General features: G+C 48.6%; 1 protein-coding gene across 4 annotated transcripts in view; it reads left to right on the top strand.

The window, feature by feature from the left end:
- PDZD2 (PDZ domain containing 2) overlaps positions 1–21341 on the top strand; it is a 214755-nt gene that overhangs the window by 120675 nt on the left and 72739 nt on the right. For all 4 annotated transcript variants that reach the window (XM_074569809.1, XM_074569808.1, XM_074569807.1 and 1 more), the window contains one exon: positions 20151–20553. In XM_074569809.1, the coding sequence (XP_074425910.1) occupies positions 20151–20553 (403 nt within the window). The remainder of the gene's footprint in view (positions 1–20150; positions 20554–21341) is intronic.

The following is a 21341-nucleotide window of genomic DNA, read 5'->3' as shown; positions in this document are numbered from 1 at the left end:
AGATGCTTAAGAGCTTCTAATTTTCCAAACACCGAAAAGGTTGGTCTGAGCAAAATTGGCAGGTATTTCCAGTAACAGTTCATATAGCATGTGGGAACCGGGGGTTTCCCATTGCTCACTCGGGAGCAGAGCTGGCAGTCGGGACCCTGGTGGAGCTGCAGGTGTCCCTACATTTTCTGTGTCATCAACGTCTCTGCAATGGCTGTTTGAGACCAGAGCTCTTCATGGTGCCATACACACACCTTGTTTGACCTCCAGCATGGGAATTAAAGGTCAGCCCTGGGAGCTGCAGGTCCTGCTCCTGGTGCTTCTTGGGCAGTGTCAAAGCTGAAAGTGGGGGCTGAATTTCAGGGATGAGGGTTGTGTGTGGTCCCAGCTGCTGTGTGGTGGAGAACATCCAAAAGCTGGGCTTGCCCTCGGTGTCTGCAGTGGGACACTCAGCGGCGAGTGCCCGGAAGGGCTCTGGTTTTCCATCTGCATCCTCCTTGTGCTGCTCGGTGTAAAAGATGAATTCACCATCGATGCTGTGAGGTTGCAACGTGTATTAATTTATTTCACATTGAACTCATTAAGTGCTCTCTGTCATGCATGTTTTTGATGAGCAGTGAGAAGCCTCTGTGATGTGGGTGCCGAGGATGTGTTAGCAGGCATCAAGTGCTGTGTAACAGAGTACGATGGGATGAGCAGGGAGACCCTTGCCAGCTCCCACTCTCCACTGAGTTTCCACTGCAGGCTTCACCCCTCGTTTGGGGATGAAATGCAGGGTCTGGCACGCGAGTCTGCAGGGGTTGTTGACCTCTCCTGGAGGTGTCATTGGTGATACAGAGCAAGCGTTCAACCGCAGTGGACCTCCTTTTCGAATCCTTTGTGATAGGGCCAGTAAATTTACTAAAGAAATTAGTAAACTGAGTAAATTATTAAGTCAGTAAATCTAATAGGGATTTAGGGTCTGCCCTCCCTCCATTGAGTTTGAGTAATGATGATTATATATGAGTTTAAACTGCCAAGTTTGGACTTGTATCCAGGCTGCTACTTCAAGCCTCATGTCCTGGCTTTTAGCTTCTGGTCCGGATCCAATACATTAGGATTAATATATGTATATTGGCGAGGCTAAATAGACCTTAAAATATGTTTGATATTACTGAGATATTGGTGTGTTCTGTTAACAGCTCGTTAACAGCTTTGTATATATGCATAGATATCTCAATTTTTTGATAAAATTTAATAAGCCAGAGGAGGTAACAAGTTTTTCTGTGCAGCAAACGGCTTTTGTGACCCATTTCAGAGAGGGCTGGAAGTTTATGCTGGGGGCTACTGCGCAGTACTGCTGAGTCCCCATCTCTGCCTTCCTATCCAAAGAACTGACTTAGGAGGGTACGGAAGGGAAATCAGAAGAATGTATTAACTAAGTTGAAACATGAAATTGAAATGTCACAAAATAAATGAATAAATTTGGTGTGATCACTGTTTTCTCTATAGGAGTTCAACTATTCGGTAAGTCAGGCTTGCCTCGCTGAAGGCAAGTCTCTCTAGGTGGTAAATTTGTCCTCAGTCCCTCCAGGGTTTATGTCTTTTTTATTTCTCAAATGGTGAAAGTAAACCCTCTTGCAAACTGCATTTTGCCTGTGGCAACTCTTCTAAGGCATCGACTTAGAGCATTGTCCAAGGCTAATTAAATCAAGGAGTATTGATCAAATAGTTGGCTTCATGCTTTGGTTTTGTGCTTTCCCTCCTCGCTTGAACAAGGAGCTGCCTCACTTCCCTGTTGTCTGCTTATGTATTTAGGAGAAACAGAGAAGGAAAGAAGAACTTGGGCCTCTCTTCCCCTGCAAAAAATGTGAAAATGCAGGGGAGATCAAGAGGAAAAAAGTTCAGAGAGGAAGAGTAACCTCTAAACTGGAAGATACGTTGGGATTTTCAAGGGGCAGGAAGATCTGGAGAGCTGACAACATCTTCCCCTGCTCTTTGCCAGCACGTTTCTGTAGGGTCCTTGCCAAAAACTTCCCCAAAGTGAGGGGTTTTAGTCAGAGTCTGTACAAGGAGGGCTTTGTGAGGACAGTGCTGCCCCTTGTCCCCTCCTGCCTTCTGGTGACACCGGCAGCTTAGGCCAGCTCTGTTTTCGGGAACATGTAGTGTCTCGCATGAAAAACACAGTAGCTGCATTAGCGGTGCGATTCTGCTCAGTCGGATGAAATGCGAGTTTGCAAACAACACGATGAGACAACAAATCTGGTCCTGGCTCAGTCCCACCCAGGTGATTAAAGGTTCTGTGTTTTACTGCGTGCAGCATACACGTTTTATGTGTGTCAAGGATAGGTGCAAAATCCAGTAGGATACAATGGATTTAATCAGTCTTTTGGAGTTTGGTAATCATTTTCTTGGATTTTTAACTATCCTATAACTTTTATTAATAAATCTGTATCATTGTCCTGCCTTAAATGCCAAGTCTTACATCTTCTAGTACCTTAGATTTAACAGTTATTCTGTTAAGCATCTCCAGACTTTGACCTGGCACCCGAACTCACAGGTAACCGAAAACAGTCCCCCCAGCACTACTCAGAATTTTGTCCATTAATATTACATAGCGTTTGCTTTTAATATATGTTACGTATGTGTGGGCGCTGTAGTATCTCAGTCGTGTTTATGACTTCATCCTGGTCTAATGCATAAAACATATGGTACTTGTATGGCATCCATATGAGGAGGGTTTATGCATTGTTTCTGTGTGTGTTTCTATATTTGATCGGTGTGAGAGCAGATATCCCAGCCAAAAAAAATTTGTTCATGGAAGAATAAGTGCTACCATATTTCAGAGTAAAGGCTGTGGCAGGCTAATTTTCAGGTTTTGCATATAACAGATGAAGCTGTTAATAGCGCCTTGGCATCAAGATAGCACCGAGTGAAAAGCAGAGGATCAGCAGGTGCCCATCCTGTGGTTTTGGTATTTTTCTGGTTTTGTTTTTAATACTTCAGCCCTAACGCGTAGTGGGGTGGGGTGTTCATCGCTGTCATGGAAACGGGGCACAACGGTGATTAAGATGGATGTGGGCCTTTTGGTTTTGGGGTGCATGTGGCTGCTGAAGCGTCTGTTATTGTTGTGCTCGGCAGCGATTTGTTGAGATTTTCTGCTGTGTGCGACTTCCATGAGCACAGCGAATGGAGACGGTGAGCGTCGGCGCTTCTCCTCTGAGTAAATGCCAGCAAACAGGATCCACAAATTGGCTGTATTGAACAACTTCTAGTTGGGGGTGGGGGTGGGAAGATATTTCTGTCTTCAAAAAAGTTGCTATTGCGCTGAATTGCTTTAATTTTTTTTTGGAAAAAAAAAAAAATTAAAAAAGCCTCTTTGCTGCAGAAGGTTGGCATTTAGTGAGAAGTAAGTGGAAGCTGGGAATCACTGGGATGGTTGTTGCTGTGCTGGGTGTCGGGGTTGAGGGCTCCTGTCCTGGCTGGTGGCGAGGACAGGCTTGTGCCTCCCGGTGAACGTCACCGCGTGTCTGAAAAAAGACACTGTACTCTTCTTGGCAAAGCTTCCCCAAGGGCTGTGAAGGAGCAGCTGTGGCTCTGAGCCATCGCTGCCTCCAGGAAGGAAATCCCAGTCTTTTCAGGGCAGGGGAGCAAAGTGCCCATCGATTTTGGGGGAGGGTGAGGGGTTGTCAAGGTTTTGGAGATTCGGGTGGATTAGGACAGCCTTAGGACTGCTGTAGGGTCACAGTGGCTGGTTTGGGAAGACTGAAAATAGCACTACATTGAAGTGCCCATGGCAGAGTTGCTTGGCACACACACGTACAGCTAATATTTCTCTGGCATTGCATGTGGGCTGTCTAATGCCCTTCTGTGTTGCTAGAGGAGCAGAAATGTCCTGCCACAGGGATGTGATCCAGCCCCCCTGGTTGTCCAACAAAGAAATTCTTGTCACTAAACAAAAGGCTTTCATGAGGAATATATAGATGCCCAGAGTCTCAATTTATGCTTCTCTCCGTGGGATGAGTCACTGCACTGGTTTTTAATAGAGCCCCTCTGGATTTATGTGGCTGCTGCTCAGATTAAACTCTGATCCAGCGTGTGAAATTAGATTCGGTGGCTGTGGTGCTCCGCTGCGTCCTGCTACTTGCAGGCAGTTGCTGGTTAAAGTCTCCTTCTGGCTTTTTCTGTGCAGGTGGTAGTTACAAAATATGCTACGGAGCATCCTCCTTTCCGTTTATATTGCCTGCCTGCCTGTGCCTGTTGCTGCTTGTTATTTTTAAGCAGACATCCAATACCTGCTATCTTGCTGGCTGTGCCTTGTTTAATTGCATTCAGTCTTATGTCAGAACATACTGATAAGTCCAATCGATACCTTCAGTAAAAGTTTAGCAAGGGAAGGGGAAGGAAATTAGTGATATGGCATGTTGTAAGCTAATAATGAAGTGGTTGTGATGATTTGTAATGGGAATTTTTAGTTTCCGCCCCTCCCCGCCCCCGTCGGGACTTGCATCTTTTTTCCTGCAGTCGCTGCCAGGTTCTGCTATGAAATTCAGGAACATGATTTGTAACACCTTTGGAGCAAGAGATGGGGATTCCCTTGGGGAGGGAAGTGAGCTGGAAGAGCTGGAAGAGCTGGTGGAAGAGCTGGGGTGCCGAGGGTGGGGCGGGTGATGGAGGAGGTGGAGGTGGAGGAGGAGAAGGAGGAGGAGGAAGAGAGGGAGCTGGTTCGGAGGGAGCGGGAGCGGCACTGAGCCCTCGGATGCATACCCGCTGGTCTCCGCTGTAAGTAAACCCGCACGTAAAGCAGAGGAATGGAAGTCAAAAGGGAAAGGAAATTTCTTTCCCTGTGATGCTGTTGACTTTGATTTTTCTTGAAGTAGCAAAGGCTTATCTGCCAAATAAACCCGCTCCATAAGAAGCAGGGATGGGCGGAAACTCTTGGAATTAAAATTTGTGAGGCTTGCCATCTGCTTCTCTGGGCTTTGCATGTCTTGTGGGGGTTTGTAAACTTTGTTTTGCTTGACAGCCTACCTGCACCTCCAAGGGAGGGTTTGCCTCTGGCTAGTGTGTCCTTTGCACTAAATGAACCAATCCCCCCTCCCGCCCCATCCTGTAAAAGCTTATATGCAACAGCTTATCTCTAGTACAGCAACTATATTTTTTACCTTCTTTATTTTTTTAACTGCACCTTTTGTTTTTGTTTTCGGTGTCTTGCGCGTCTGTCTTCCATCCCCTCATGCTATCTCTCACTGTTGAATATACAAACTCTTGATCTGCACATGAGCTAAAAATTATTATTGCTTTGAACTCAAATTTGAAGTAAGTCAATTCCCACATCCACCACAGGAAAGGAAAATATTCAGTTTGAAATATAGTTTGGAGCCTATAGGAAAATGCATCTGACGAAGTTTGTGCTAATTCTATAGCATCAGCTCTTATCGTCAAGAGTATTGCTTGTAAGCTCTATATTTTAATAGTAACCCAGTATGGCTAATTAGTTTGAAGGCTCTTTGAAGAAGCCGATGTACTGGCTAAATAAGCTCTTATTTTTCAAAGCAACTCAAGGCACTCTTAATTTACGGAGCACAACTTAAGGCACTCTTAATTTACAGAGCAGATAGTTGTAAAGCTGCCTTCCTTGGGTTGGCCTGCTAGGAGCCAGCGTGAAGCCTGAGCGTGCTTGCAGTCAAGTTCACTCCAGCACTGTCTGCTAGGATTGGTGTTAGTGTGCTCGAGGGAGGTTTCTGGGTCTTTGGCACAGTCGCACAGCATAAATTTGTGCCACTGGGTTTGCTGTGTCCAGCGGGAGGGTGTCATGCAATGAACGCTCGTGCGCCACTGAGATCGGTGGCAGTATTATCAATCTCGTTTTGCAGGCAGGTTCAATCCAATAATGAAGAGCAGCTTTGAGTTTCTAACCAGATGACATAGCTAATCCTGAAGCGTGTATAAAACGGCCGTAGTTATTAGGAGATTTGTGTCTTTGAAAGTTCGGATTCCCTTAGTGCGTTTAGTTAATGGCAAGGATTTGCGCTAAGTGAATAATAGATGAAAGTCATCAAAAGGCTTACAGGGGATTTCTTGTGACGTGGTGCTGGTGTGTCTCATGCCAGGGCTGGAGATTTCTGGGTGGATCCTAAAAATAAAAATTAAAAAAAAAAAAAAAAGAGGGCAGGGAGGAAAGGAGGACAATGGTTCCGTATTTTGTGTCGCTCTGGGAAATCGAGTCGATGGTGTGATGTATTGGGAAGTACAGCCACGGTGCAGAGCAATGTGTGCTTAATTCCCTAGCTCTGGCTTTCTCCTGTGCCGGCAGAGCCCCGTCAGCGAGCAGACGCTTCGCAGCCCCAGGGGCTGGCAGGAGGGGAAGGGGTGCCCATGGCCATCTTCTCCTCTGCGCCGTGCGAGGTGAGCAGGGCTGGTGCAGCACCTCCTCGCCAGCCAGCACGGCTCTTGGCTGGCACACAGGCTCTGCTGTGCTCCCGGCGGTGTTGTCACCCGCGAAGGCTGGAGGCCACCAGCCCCTGGGACCACGGCACCAAGCGTTTCTGCCAGCTGGGAGCTGCTGGGCAGCAGCTCCGAGGGGCTCTGTAATTCCGAGTGGTGGTGGGGGACCCTTTCCCCAACACGCCCCTCCTGCAGGACTGTCCCACCCTCAGCAGGAGAGTGTCCTAGCGTTTGTGCCCTGGACTCCTCTCAGCTGGGGCAGCGTGTGACAATGCAGACAATTGCTCTGCTCTGGTGAGACCCCACCGGCAGTGCTGTGTCCAGCTCTGGAGTCCTCAGCACAAGAAGGACATGGACCTGTTGGGGCGGGTCCAGTGGAGGGCCAGCAAGATGATCAGGGGGCTGGAGCACCTCTGCTATGAGGACAGGCTGAGAGAGTTGGGGTTGTTCAGCCTGGAGAAGAGAAGGCTCCAGGGAGACCTTACAGCCCCTTCCAGTACCTAAAGGGGCCTACAGGAGAGATGGGGAGGGACTCTATATCAGGGGGTGTAGCGATAGGACGAAGGGTAACAGTTTTAAACTGGAAGAGGGTAGATTTAGATTGGATATCAGGAAGAAATTCTTTACGGTGAGGGTGGTGAGACACTGGAACAGGTTGCCCAGGGAAGCTGTGGATGCCCCATCCCTGGAGGTGTTCAAGGCCAGGCTGGATGGGGCTCTGAGCAGCCTGGTCTAGTGGGAGGTGTCCCTGCCCATGGCAGGGGGCTGGAACAGCATGATCTTTAAGGTCCAGTCCAACGCGAACTGTTCTATGATTCTGTGTCCTTACCTGCTTCAGTGTCTTGATTGGTCTCTGGGCTGGGCTAGCTGCGGTCACCTTTTGGGTGGCAGCATCAGTCCCTGCTCAAAGGCTGGGTCAAGGCTGCAGGAGGCTCATTCCTCATCCCATGGGAGGAAGAAATCAGTCAAAACCCCCTCACTGTTGTGGTGGCGTGGCGGTGGTGTGAGGGGTCCCCGGCATGTCCTTGGTCAGAAACATTGTGGGGTGGTGTCCCGGCACAGGATGCAGGGTGGGAGCTTGCAATCTCCATTTGTGTTTAAATACATAAAATAAATTAGTATAAATAATTTTCCCTCTATTGTCTTGTCCCATGTTGGATTGCAAATGTGTTACAGTCTGACAAGACCTAATGAAGCTGCAACTTCGGGCAAATCCTGCTGCATTTTGGCTGCAGCAGCTGCTTGGAGGGAGCTGGGAGGGGGCTGGTTTGCTGCTGGGAAAAGCTGGTTATGTGAATACATCCAGAAGGCAGATTCCCATTGGCTGTCCTGAGTGGTAAAATAATGCTGCTGGGGGCTGTCCTGCCCACACAAGGCAGTTTCTGGGGTGGCAGCCCCCATTGTAGCCAGCCGGAGGGACGCCCGTGTATTCGTAGCTGTCGGAGTGGTTAAAGCAGGCTGCAAAATCTGTGTTAAATCCGGAAGCTTCACAGAGTGCAAAGCATTGGTTGGGAAGTTGAAAGCATCTGCAAGCACTAATCCGTCGGCCCTCCGAGGAGGGCATGTCTGGCTTGTTTGTGTTGCAAAACCAAGTGAAAGTTGGGAAATGTTTATGGTTGCTGCCATGCGTGTTCGCTAATTCTTCTCCCTTTTGGCCTCCTCCAGACTCGCTGTGGTAAAAACAGAAAGTGAGGATGTAATTAGAAGCTGGTTTATAATGTGAGCATCCAAGGAAAGAGGCAAACGTGCAACAGACAGACGCGTGTATATCTGGCATTGCCCAACTCCTGCCTGCGCAGGCTGTTTTGCTGCAGAGTCCTGGCTGCAGTTCCTAAATTTACTTGGATTTGGGGGCTTGTGGTGTTGGTCGTCACCCGGCTGGGGGTGGTTTTCTCCACCTGGGTTGGTGCCAGCCTCTGCAAGTTGGTAGTTGCCCGTGTTTTGCTGGTGAGCAACCTCCGCCTGGGAACCCTGGGCATCCGTGAGCAAAGTGCTTGGATTCCAAGCAGGGCACTTGCCTGGGCAAAAAAAAATAACCCCAGCCCCATCGCCAGGGAGCTCGGATGGGAAATGTTTGTGCTCATGGGGATCTGTAAAACTGCATGAGTATTGGCACGGTTTGCGTGTTTTAGAGAGGGCGAGTCCTTTATTCTGGCGTAACGTCAGGAATATCAAAGATGTATTTAGGCGGTGGGGGAGGAAGGGTTTTGGTGTGACTGACGGAAACTGTTGAGCAAGAGAGACGGCGCTTTGTGCAGGGTTATTATGGTTAGAAACCTGTCGCAGCATGCAGAGGAAGCACGGTTCAGCAAGCCCATAGTCAGAGCCGAAAGCAGTTCATCCCCGGGATTTACTGTATGCACAGGCTGTCGTCACGGCCCAGAACAAAGTAGCGATGTTAAAGAGCTAAATAAACCTCCTGTCCCCGCAGGCGATGGTCCTCAAAAGACAAAAAGATGTCCTTTGCGAGGGTGGCTGCGAGTGAAACGAGGTGCTGGTGGCCTCGCTGGGAGGGGTGGGCTGGCCTGGGGTGGTCCATGAGGATGGTGATGGGCAAGGGCATCGCGTGGGGCATGTTGAGCCCCTTGCCACGATGAACACGCTTGCAGAAAATTCAGTCCTTTCCCCTTTTTCCTTGGGCCTGCTTCAGCCCAAAATCCGTCCTAAAGTCACAAAATGTAACATACGTGGGAGCACGTTTGTGTTTATGAGTTTAGGTTCTTTTTTCCCTTTATGAAGGTTTTTTAGAGTGTTGTCAGATCACGCTTTTCAGACTTTTCCCCTGCTCCAGCGGAGGGTTAGAGTTTCTTTTTTGCTGTGGGTAGAGAGCTGAATTCCTCATCTCGCATACACGTTTCTGGCTTTGTGAGCTTCGTGGTCAAATCAGAAGATCTGAGGATGCTGAATGACAGGCATTTCCCTCCTCACCCCAACCCCGGTACGGAGGGAGCAGCTGATGAAGTAAGTGCCGCTTTCACTATTAGGAAGAATCCTGGAAAATACTCAAAACCGAGTGGTCTTTTGGAGGCAATAGCCCTTGCTGCTGAAATTGGCCCCCTCAAATAAATCTGAGAGCTGTGAATTTGTTCCTTCCCTATCTGCCCCCCAGCAGTTGCGGGGTTATTTGAAGCCTGGCCTCTCTCTGTTAATAGGGCTCCTCTCAGGAGCTCAAGTAAGCTTGCAAAAGCACTGGAAATAAGTCTCTTCTAACCCGGCATACTGCTTCCTGTTGTAAAATAAGACTTGATTAAATTTTCTGGCTCTCCCTTTTGTTGCTCACAGACATCCAAAACCTTCACTTCTTGGTGGAAAGAGGTACTTCGGGAATTACAACTAATGTTGAAACCTAAAGAATGTGGTTTGCCAAAACAATGTCGCAGACTTCCCCCCCCCACCCCCCCACCCCACCCCCTGCCGCCTTCCCCCCCCACTTAATATATCATTGCAAAACTTTGCTGCTGGAATAAAAGCTCTTTCAGTGGGATGTGTTTTTTTCACCTCCCTTTTGGGCATTTGTGGTAATTCCTGCACAGGGAAAAATATGAATTTTTATCCTAACGGGGGGTCCCCCCACCGGGTCAGGCCGACAGACCTGCACTATATCGGTGTGGCTCCGAGTCGGAGCGAGCAAGCCCTGCGGCTAGCACTGCCTGGCGCGGGGGCCACCGTCCAGCCCCCGTGGGCTCGCAGAGCTCCCGCTGGGCAGCTTTGCACCAGAGGATCGTCACGGTCACCCATTGGGGTTTTCTTGGTGGCACCCTCCCCAAGTTCTGCATCTGTGCAAAAATCCTGGATTGTGATAACGAATATCCCCATGCTGAACTTCTCATTCAATTTTGAGTAGAAACCATTTCTCTCAGGTTAAATTTCCTCCTGGCTGTCACTGCTGCCTGGTGTGATTGGAAACTGGGGGCAGAATTAGATAAAAGATTTGCACAGAGGAAAAGGGAAGGATGTTAGATGGATGCTTAGAAATAAGTTGTTTTAGAGGGGTGGTCCTAAAATAGCCTGGACTAAAGGTGGAGAGAAACAGGGTGGTGAGGTGTGAAACACGGTGTCGGGGTTTGGGCGCTCAGTGTGAAGTGGGAGAAGCATTGCACACTGTTTGTGCTTTGTACATGGGTTACACGTAGATGGGTTTTGACCCCTGCCTTGTTCTTCCATGTGAGGCACGCGTGCTTTTCGCGTTGGGTGATTTTCTTCATGTTCTGCAAATGTGACCTTGTTTGGGCTTCCCGGTACGAAGTGGGTCTCACACCTCAGGAGGAGCAGTGCAGAGGAGGAAAGTCGCTGCTGGGCGGGACTGAAGATTTTCAGAGAGCACTCAATGCAAATCAACCTGTAATAACCTAAAATTTTTATTTTGACATGTTGGTTTGCAAGTCAAAGTTCCAGTGCCACTTGGTTCACATTTCTGAGATTTGTTGTCTAATTCAGAAGTATTGTTTTAAAAAGAGCCAGACATCTGAACTAATGATAACAAGCTGTGTCTCTGCAATTAACAGCAGCAGTGAAAACATTTTGAGCGCTGCCCTGTAACTTACAGCAACCACTGCAGAAAGTAAACATTATTTGTATTCCAGCGTGTGTGCTGGGCATGCTCTGCAGGCAAGTCTTGTCTGGTTGGGTTCTTGTTCTTCTTGTGAATCAGAAAATTGTGCATGGACCTAATAGGTTATAGCCCCGGTCTTCGCAGACTTCCTTTGGATGAATACATTGGGAATACTCTCATTAGGGGCATGGAGCGATTACCCCGTGTCTTTGTTAGGCAGTAGTGTAGCCTGAAGGGGAGGGGGTCTGTAGGATGAAGCTGCTCAGACCTGCCCTCCACATTTATTGTTATTTTTGGGGTTCACTTTGGACTAGCTTTAGCGAGGTCCCATGGACTAAACGCTGATGGGCGTTCATCAGGAGCATACCCAAATCAAGACATTTTGGAAAATATACTTGGTAAAATCAGAGCCAGGGGATAGTTTTTCTGTTGTTGGTGGCGGTAGTGTTTGGGTCTAGATGTGGATTTAGGGGGATGACTGCACTCGGTCACCCGTGTCGCAGCTGTATTACCAAGAGGCAAGAAGCAACAAGTGTGTCTACCTTGCCCTGTCCTCAGGGGAGGGCACGACCACCTCTGGGCTACAAGAGGAAGACAAATTGATGCCTTATTTGGCAAAAGCCTAGGGAAGGTGTAAAACTCAACCTCACTCCAAGTCATCAAGAAGAGAGCAATTGCATCGAGAGCGACTGGTAACGAGGAGCAATTGCATAGGACACCAAACCAACAGCTTGTTCTTGTGTCACCTGGAGCTTCAAGAGCCTGAGTGTCCCCAGAAGGGCAGGAATCATCGTGGCGGGAGAGACTGCGCCTGAAGAGGAGTAACACAGCGTGTGTCACGGAGTAATTGCAGGTGCTAATGCTCAGGTGTAACAGCAAAGTTAGAAAGCTGGTATCTATAATTTTTAAAGTGATAACTAGTCATTTTAAATGGCTCAGTTTCCTCGTAACTAATGGTATTTGTGGGCAAGGCCATGCGTGCGGCTCACTGTGTGCAGCAGAGCTGTGAATTCACGGATGAGAACACTCAGTGCCATGGTGGTTGGACCAGATTGCACCACTGCTGTTTCTACGCTCTGCAGCTAAATGAGGAACAAATAGCATTTGTCTCCTTAATACCCGTTAGACTGTATCTAGGACCCAAACCCAAGAAGCACCGTGCACATCTGTCTCTTGGGACTTTTAGATGCGGTTGTGGGAGCCGCATGTTTAGTGAGATCAGGTCCTTTGTGAAGCGCGTGTCCAAAATCTCTGCAGTCCAAACGCAATGCCGCACCTCTGTTCTGCTAGCACAGACAATAAATCAGCAAATCCCAAAGGATTTTATGTTGTCCCTTGGGAGCAGATGACCACAGTTCGAAAATCTGTTAGCTTTAGGGTGTCTGTCAGAGCTTGGGGGGTTCCCTAGGTGAGGACAAGCTGTGCAGCTCCTCAAGACATCCTCTTCAAATGTTTGTTCTGGCAGGGGAGGAGGCTCATTGTGGCCATTCACATCTTTCATCCATGTCCTAGGTGTTTCAGAGGTCCCTGCTCTGCTTGTCACTCTCCCAAAGCCTCGAACAGGCTTCTGTGGCATCTCTACAATGTGCAGGGCAGAAATGTGTCTTTTTTGTGCTGCGCCAGCATAATTGCAATGATCCAGCCTGTCGCCTTTCCACACCTGCGATGGGGGTGCAATTGAGCTGGGCTTCATCGTCTGCGGCGAGGATGCCTGTCCCTGCAATTTTAGAACTTAGGTATGAATGCCGTTCAGCCAAAGCCAGCCGGGGCATCTGGCTGCTCCCTGCGTGCAGCTCCCTTCCCTCGGGATGCCGTGCTCCTCTCTCTCAGCCCTACGGGGACGGGGGGCTGCCAACGGAAGCAGGAGCCTGGTCCCCTGCCACCACCACCAGCCTGGTCTTCTCCTGTCCCTGCCTCCACGCTGCTGTGACCAGGGCAGAGCTCTGGGCTGGGTTTGAACACCTTGTCTTGAGGAGTTTTTGAAAGTTTGCTTTGGCAGGGGTAATTGAAAGCTGGACGGGTTCTCTTGCTGGGTTCATTTGTACTGTTGGCCAAATGTCTATGCTAGCACCTGAGCAGGATACGGGTGGGAGGAAAGCTGTGGTGATGCTTGGTGTTGCCTGATCCCAGGTGTAAGGTGTTTGTGAAACTAATACTCAAAGCCAGTGGCTTCACCACCTTAGACCTTGTAGCAACTCTGTGGGACAAGACGTGCTGTTGGCCCTGGTTTTTTTTTTGTGGAAAGCCTTATCTGGGGTGCTGCGAGGGATCTGTAGCACAGCAAGGGAAAAAGAATTCAGTTCTCCCAAATTCAAAGCTGCATCATTGCGTCAGTACCAGGTAGAGTGAGGTGTCTCACCAGGCTTTAGTCGTGGTCCTGTGTTGCAAGACTGAGCTGAATCCCGTCTCCCAGCAAAAGCCACAAGCAGGCAGTGGGTCCAGGAAAACACAGCAGAGATCCTCCCTCTGCTCCCTTTCCGCCTTTACTGAGAGTTCAGGATTTCACGGTGGGCAGAGAGGTCTTGCCATGGGGTGTCCTGCTAGCCGTGCTGGAGGGCTGTTTGCCCAGGGGCTCTCGCAGATTTCAGCGCTGGGGCATTTGCTGCTGTTGGTCTGAAATTCTTGGTGGTTTGGTGTCTCTGATGAACAGCGAAGATCAGACCTTGCCCTGTCTGTTTGCTGCTACCGTTGCTTCTCCGAGATGTTGGTGTGGTGCTGTGGTGTGTTGCACAGACTGACAGCAGCCAGCCTGCCAGCAGCGTGAGCATCGCCGCCCTGGGCACCTGCCGTGTGATGCTCAAAGCTACCTGCAGTTTTAATCCAGAGGAGGATCAGGTCTAATCAGCACCAAACATGGTTGTACTGGCTTAGAAAAGGCCACAGAAACATACCTTGAAATTTAACTTCCAAATTCGTCTTTCCTTCAGGATTTCAGTGGGTCAAGTTGCATTCCTTGCTATAAATTTAATGGAAAAATATGCGATAGGCAAAAAAAAAAACCTGTGTTCAGAGTTTTGTTCTCCAGAAAGCTGCCACTTTGGCTATCCTGAAGAAAATCTGGTGTGGCATAGAGGGCCTGAGACTCAGGGAGGTGCTGCTTGACCTTGGCCACAAGCCGAGGGATGAGCATTGCTCAACCTTGAAAGGGAGGCTGGAGCCCTCTTGCATACCCCAAACTGTTCAAATGCACTCCCTGGGTGTTATTAGTCTCTTGGCTCCATGACTGAGTTTTCCTTTGCCCTTTCTGCCTTTCTTCCTCCTGATTATTAAGGCAGGCAGAGAACATCATGTCCCTTGCCCATGCCGTCACCTGCAGAGCCCGGGGCAGGAAAGGGCTTGTTGGTGACGAGATGCTGGATAAAGCATGTTCCTGGTGTGCTGTAGCTCCATGCCCACAAGAGTATGTTGCAGCAGCAGCTGGGTTTCCCAGCAGCATTGCTTTCTGATGAGATAAATTGTGGTTGGAGAGCTTAGTCCCGTGGGGAGGCGCAGGAGGGGGCTGCTGTGGGGTGTCCCTGCAGCCCCGAGGTGGTGGAACCTCTTGAAAACTTGTCTGCAGCAAGGTTTGCCCAAGACTTTGTAGCCCAGCGTTTTCCTTTGCCCGTGTGCGTTAAGGCAGACTTGACTCCTGCCCGAAGACACGGCAATCTGTGAAAAGTACCCCAGGTGCTTGCCAAAATCTGTGCTCAGTGGGCTGGGTGTTCTCACATGGTGAGGGTTTCGTGAGGAGCCGTGCGCCCTTCCATCAGTCACTATCTGTTAGTCATTAGCTTGCCCTGCCGTACCTGAAAAGCAAGTTGGCTCATTTGCCGGTGTCGTGGAGAGATGGTTTGTTAAGTTTAGCTTTTAAGTCCCCCTTGGGGCTGGAGCTTTTAGTTCTGCGAGGATCCGCACTGCCCTTCATCTTTCCAGCCAAAAGAAGATTAAGTTTCAAGACGTTTTACCATGCCAGAGTCTTTCAGAGAAGAGAATAAAAATTAGTGGTGTGTCTGTCCTGCTGAGGACATTACAGGGCCCGGGGGGGGCCAGGCAGGGGCTCTGGAAGCAGTCCTCTGGGCTGAGGTTTCTCCTCCGTGCCCCGGTGAGCGGCACGATGGGCTGGCTGGCCAGGTGTCCGTGATGCTCTGCGTGTATCATTTCCAAAGCACTTTCTGATCTATCAGGATGAAAAGGTTCTGGAGAAATGCTAAGTAGTAGTATTAGTGTAGAATAAACATACTTCTTCAATATTTCTGATCCTGAAGTGGATCCAGATGCTTTCTTATGGCTGCTGGGTCTGCTTTGTTTTTTCTGTAGCTCAATGTGGCCGTCTGCATTTGTTCAAGTGAGATGGGATGTCAGAGAGCTTGTCACAGCATGCTCTTGTCAAGTCCGTAAACCTTTCTATTTATACATGCACACACACAAATATATATACATAAATGAAAGAATGACTGGCTTACTCTAAGATGCCGTTTCTGAGTCTGACACTTCACACGTGTGCTAAGGAACTTGGAATAAACTCAGCGAGTTTATCGTTTTTTATGATCACAGCAATCAGTTCAGCTGTGTAGGGGAGAAATGGGATTTGGCTGTGTAACTTGAAATAGTCTCCAAAGGAAGTGGACGTGTCCGAATCTTCATAGCTCTGATACAAAAAGCCTGTTAAATGCCCCTTGATACCAGCCACCAGTTGCGTTTTCCAACCTGTGGTTGAGCTTTGCAAGAGGTAACTTTCCAGCTCTTGCTCCAAGCATAAAATTGTTTTCCCTGGGCTTTAAGGATCATTAACATTTTCATGGTTTCTCCCCTACAGAGAAGAACGAGTCTGCCCCACTGCTTAAGGGTGGTGTTTTATGTGGGCTGGGGTTTTACCAGAGCTGGTGCCAGGGTGAGATCAAAGTGTCAGGAGCCGCCGGGTGGTCGGTCCTTCTGTGCATGCCAGTGGGAGATGTTTCCAAGCCGATGTTTCGGTGGTGTTTTAGACCCTGCTTGGGGAGATGACACTGCAGCCTCTGAGGGGACTCACAGCTGTGCCCAGGAGACTTGACGCTACCTTGCAAAGACAGAAAATGTGGATGGGTGTTTTGCTGGTGAAATGTTTTGTTTTGGTAACTAATACTAATAGATGTATGATCAGCTGGTAAAATCACTTCCATTCTTAAAATGAGGGATAATAGGATTTGTTACCTGTTGTTGTTGCTTGCTGGCACTAGGAGTAGCTGCCCAAGGCTTATTAGCTGGTGTCTGAGATCCAGGGCTTTCACGGAATCCTGCTCCATCCCCTGCCAACCAGAATGGGGAATAGGAAGTTTTAGAGTCTCAGTTTCCAATAAATTTGGATCAATCAGAGCTGTATTAGGAATATTTTTGCTCCATGAGCCTTCTCCATCCAAGCTGAAGACCATGTTCAAACTATGCGACAGCTTGTAGGTTGCAGCTGATGCCCCGTAACTGTGCCGAGAGCCGTGTACACACGTTGGCTCTGGTCCGGCCCTGCCTGATGGTGATTGCCAAAATTGCTCAGAGTGCTCTGCAGGGAACACATCTGAAAAAAGGCTTGTCTGTGTTGCGCACGTTAAACCCCCTGGGAAGGGGGATTTCGGGTCCTGTCTTGCTTTTGCACAGTTTTCTGCAGTCTAGAGGCTGTATAATTACATTTCATTGAATCCATCCTGTTATTCCCTTCTGGCACAGGATACTCCTGGGTTGGTAGAAAGTAATTAAAAATCTGAAGGTTCTCACTCATTTAACACAACCTTTCCTGTCTTTTGTCCAGTGTTAGGAGCTTGCTGTGCTTCCATGGGGTTTTTTGGTTTCTTACTTATATGGGGGAAGAAATGGCAGAGGAAAAGGAAGCCAGCTAAGTAGGCAGCATGTACTTGGCAGAACTTAAAAGCTGGCTCAGGCTCCTTGGTTAACAGCCCTGTCTTGGGAGCGCGGTACAGCAAATGACCACAAATTCTTGGTATATTAGTTTCTTATCTTGTCATATGAGCTTGGTGTTACACCAGCGCTGTTTTTCCAGCATGGGGTGCCTGGTCTTTGGTTCGAAACAAACTCTGAGATAACGATGCCACTCATTGCATCACTGGTACCAGCTGGTTTCACCCTGTCCGGAAATACCTGACATCATCTGGTGATCTGGTGTATGCGATCACTGGCTGCCATGCAAAGGTAATTGCTCACTGACCCAGAGAAGACATTTCTTTTTTTTCTTTTTTTTTTTTTTTCCTTCCCCTGGAAACTTATTGTGTGCTTTGAACTGCCGAGAAGTACTCAAGAAGACATAAACCCATGAGTTACTACAGGCTGCACGCCTGGAACGTGTAGGCCATCCCGACATATGGAGTAAATCAGCACGGCTCCGCTGGCTGCGGCACAGCTGCATCTATTACTGCTCGCTCTAACCCTGCTCCAGACTGTACGGATGGCTGTCGGTGGACAGTGGAGAGAAAAAAAACCAAACCCTCCCTTCTTTATTCCCACTTCAGAGCTTTACGCTTTATGAACAGAATAAACGTGCTACAAGTGGAGGTGAAATTGTAAAATATTTTTGCCTCTATGAAATTACTTTATTTGGACATATGCTAAGTTCCCTCTCATTCCGCTTGGTTCCTGAATCAAGTGGTTGATTAATGCACACACTTTGTTGGTGGCACTCAGAAATACATCAGGGATTAGTTCAGAGATCGGTGTTTTAAAAAAAAAGCAAAACCAAAAAACAAACAGCCCACATACGTGCACCTGCACAAAACGAAGTCAGGCAGGACCGACTGCGTGGAAAGAGGGTGGGCAGCACCCCTGTGAGCCACGGGACCGCAGGAAGAGGAGCTGCTCTTCTGTTTCCCCGTGCCAGGAGAAGCAACGCTATCAGGCTGATGTATGATGGATCAGAGTGCAGTGGTATTGCTGCGAGCAAAAGTCATGAATTTTAATCAACTTTACTGGCTGCCTTGAAATTTGAGTTGAAAGATAAATGTGAAAAACAGGCAGCCCATATTGTTTCTGGAACAGAACTGCCCCTTTTCTGTTGATTAAAAGAATTTTTCTTTTAACTTGATAATCAAAAATACTTCCATCTTAGTTCTCGAATTTTTTTTTTTTTTTTTAGGCTAACCCTTCAGGTCCTGCCAGCCCCAGGTGCCTCCCTGAGCCAAGTGTCACCTTGTGGCCACCCAGACGGTGGCTGACCTTGGCTACAGAGACTTTCCAACCAGCGGGGCTCATTGGCTCGTCAGCCGTTTTGAAAAAGATGGTTTTAGGGCTTTTAGGGCTTTATTTAAATATTCTTAATGTTTAAAAAAAAGACTTGGCTGGTGAAAACTGCTGAGTGGACTGTCCGGGGAGTTGGAGTCCGGTTTATATTCATTGGGGAAATTTGGCACAGCCAACATACTTATCCTTTCCCTCTGTTGCTCCAGGGCTGCTTTTAAGGTTCTGTAGTTGCCATATTCATTTGGGTATCAGTCTTCCTAATTAAATTTAAGTGATTTAAATGCCAACATTGTCTGGGGGGATGCATCTAAGCTTTGGGAAGAAGTGGACTGAAACTACCAGCTCGTGTCCCTGAACAGAAACACACACCCATCGACTTATTTCCAGCCACTGCCAGGCTGGTCCAGATTACTTTGAGTAATTGAGAGTGTTTTCCTCACTCCTCTGTACAGAAATTTCCTTCAGGGGTTATCATAGCTGCTTTTCCTGTTTTGCCATTAAGTCACCTCTGTGCAGGAATAACTTCGAAGAGTTGTATTTAAGGCCAAACAACCTTTAAGAAAGGGAAGGGGAAAATTAACCTACAAGCACCGGGGAGGGGGAAAAAAAGGGTGGAAGACTCCTGAGTTGCTCCTCCTCTCTCAGCCGCAAGTGCTGTGTTATTTTCTCTTAGCATCTTCCATGGTTCAGCTCCACACCTAGTTTCTCGTCTCCTCTGATAGCTGTGGGTTCAGCAACTGCTTTGTATTAGTGAATAGTTCATTGCAGCTGCAGCAGAGACTTATTTGATGCTCTGGGAAATTCTTGCCGCTTTCGCTAGTGAGAAAGGCAATATGTTTTGGGGGCCTAAATTAGTGTGAAAGGGCACATACAAACCTGCTAAGTACAAATTCCAGCTTGTTTGTACTCTCAGTTGGTTACACCCTTGGCTCAGAACCCAAATATTTCAAGAATTTGGGTTGAGGTATATGCTTTCCCAAAAGAGGCATGAAGTTAGATTCCCCTTTTGCATCAGTGGGTGCAGTATCTGTAAGGTCACTGAGTATTTTCTTGAAGCAGAAATGTCAATTCCTTCAAGGCATGTCCAGAGACTTTGGGAGGGGAGGAGATGCTTTGCGCTGGTACGGGAACCTGGTGGCTGCTCCTCGTGCAGCTGAGATGACTTGGCTCTTGCTTTGATTGGAATACGCCTGCTGTAAAGGAAACCCACCTTATTTTCATGTCCCTTATGGGAGCCGGGATGCCTTATAGGGCCACGCTTTGCTGTACTGAGGCCATCGTCGCTCCGCCTGCTACCCTGGTGGCTGATTTTTTTTTTTTCCCCTGAGGCCTTCAAAGCATGTATGTACGCCAAAAGCAGAAGATTAGTTTCACTAAGGAGGCTCATTTCAGATGCAAATGCTCCATGGGCTGCTGCACAAATGCAGCCTGCCTGATTTTTAATTTTTTAAAAATTTTATTTATTTATTTTAATGCCCCACTGGAAGCACTCTCTGCTTTGCTTTGCTTGCTCCACCTTTCCATGTTGCTGCGCTGCGGGCCTGGAGGTTGGGGTGGTAGGAACCCGTTTGGTGGCATTTACCAGTTGTCATATTACACCATGGTGGGATCAGCCTGGATGGCTGGTAGGGCTGTTACTGTGCCTGATGTTATTCCTGGTATTATTTCATAGAATCATAGATTGGTTTGGGTTGAAAGGGACCTTAGAGATCATCCAGTTCCAACCCTCCTGCCATGGGCAGGGACACCTCCCACCAGACCAGGTTGCTCAAAGCCCCATCCAGCCTGGCCTTGAATTTCCCTCTAATACTGAAGGAAAAGAATATTTGCCGATGCCTCGAGGTGTCCTAAAGCATCCAGGCGCCAGGTCGTCATCTGCCTGAGAGGGTGGATGAAGGTCACGGGATGCAGCATTGGGGTGAAGGGGTGGGTTGCGGGCACCGCCGGGAAAGCAGTTGGTAATCCCCGCGCATCCCTTTCCTTGCAGTTACCTGGCCGAGCAGTGCTGGAATGGCGGCTTCGTCTACCTGATCATGTTGCGCCGCATCAAGCGCAAAGCCCCTCTTCCTCCCTCCAACGGCAACAACAGCAACAGTTGCGACCCCAAAGCCAAGCCCAGCCCGGAAGCTGGTGAGCGAGCCGCTCAAAATGGGAAAAGGACCAGGAAGTTTGGGGTCATCACCAGAACGCCAGGGAGCAAGGAGAGCAAAGAAAAGCCTGGCTCGGAGCATGGGAACGGGCACTGCACTCCGATGGAGGTGGAGGTTGCTCAGCCGGAGACCTCTGAAGCAGAAAGTAACGGGGAAGAGCAGCTTCGGGGACCGGGGGGACAGTACCGGTGCCGGCTGTCGGATGGCGGGGTGCCAGACATTGGTGACCAGTCTGCCCAGGTACGTTTGCTTTGGGGTTTTTCTAGAGAAGTAAGCAGCAGGCTTGCAAGCAAATTAAAGGAATTTCTCAAGCGATTTCCTTGGGTTTGGTGCACCATCCTTGGTGTCTGTGGGACAACCCAAGCTGTTGGGGTGCTGGGCCGTGTGGTGGGGTGCAGAACAGCGGGGCAGGAGGGTTAGGTAGTTAAATAATAATTGTGAGAAACCTCTGTCATGCTCCATCTGTGGTGAAGGAGAAGGTCCTTATGTCCCTGACCTGTCAGGGTTGGCCTCAGGATTTGTTCTGCTGAGACAACTGGTGACCTTATGACACCGGGGCAGGAGGTGTCAGTGGAAGATGGTCATTTTGTCCTTTGGGACTTCATCTTTAGCTCTTTCTGAGCTTGATGGTACCTTAAAGCGCATTTTAAAATTGGAATTGAAGCTTTCCTTCTTGATGCACCAGACCACGGTGCATTTATTTGTATTACAAAACTTGCTTGGCCAGTGTTTGGGGACCACATGGAAGTTATTGTGAATTTTGCTCCGAGTTGATGAGATGGACGATTTGTTAATGTTTGGGACGACAGTGGGATTGGGGCTTTCATTGATTCTCTCTTCATCCTAATGGAGATCTCGGGGTTTGGTGCCTGGATAGAATTGCAGCGTTGCTGGATGGAGAAAAATAACCGGAGCCTTAGTCAGGTTTCAGTGTGCATCCATCACCAGAAGAGCCGTCTGCCAATCTTTCCAGAGACACTGATAGTATAAACAGATGAACGCTGCTGTGTTAGGCTTGGGGCTTGCTG

The sequence above is a fragment of the Larus michahellis genome, chromosome Z (genome assembly GCF_964199755.1).
Source record: "Larus michahellis chromosome Z, bLarMic1.1, whole genome shotgun sequence".
NCBI lineage: Eukaryota > Metazoa > Chordata > Aves > Charadriiformes > Laridae > Larus > Larus michahellis.
The sequence above is the reverse complement of the archived record's forward strand: the minus strand, read 5'-3'. Positions and strand labels throughout refer to the sequence as shown.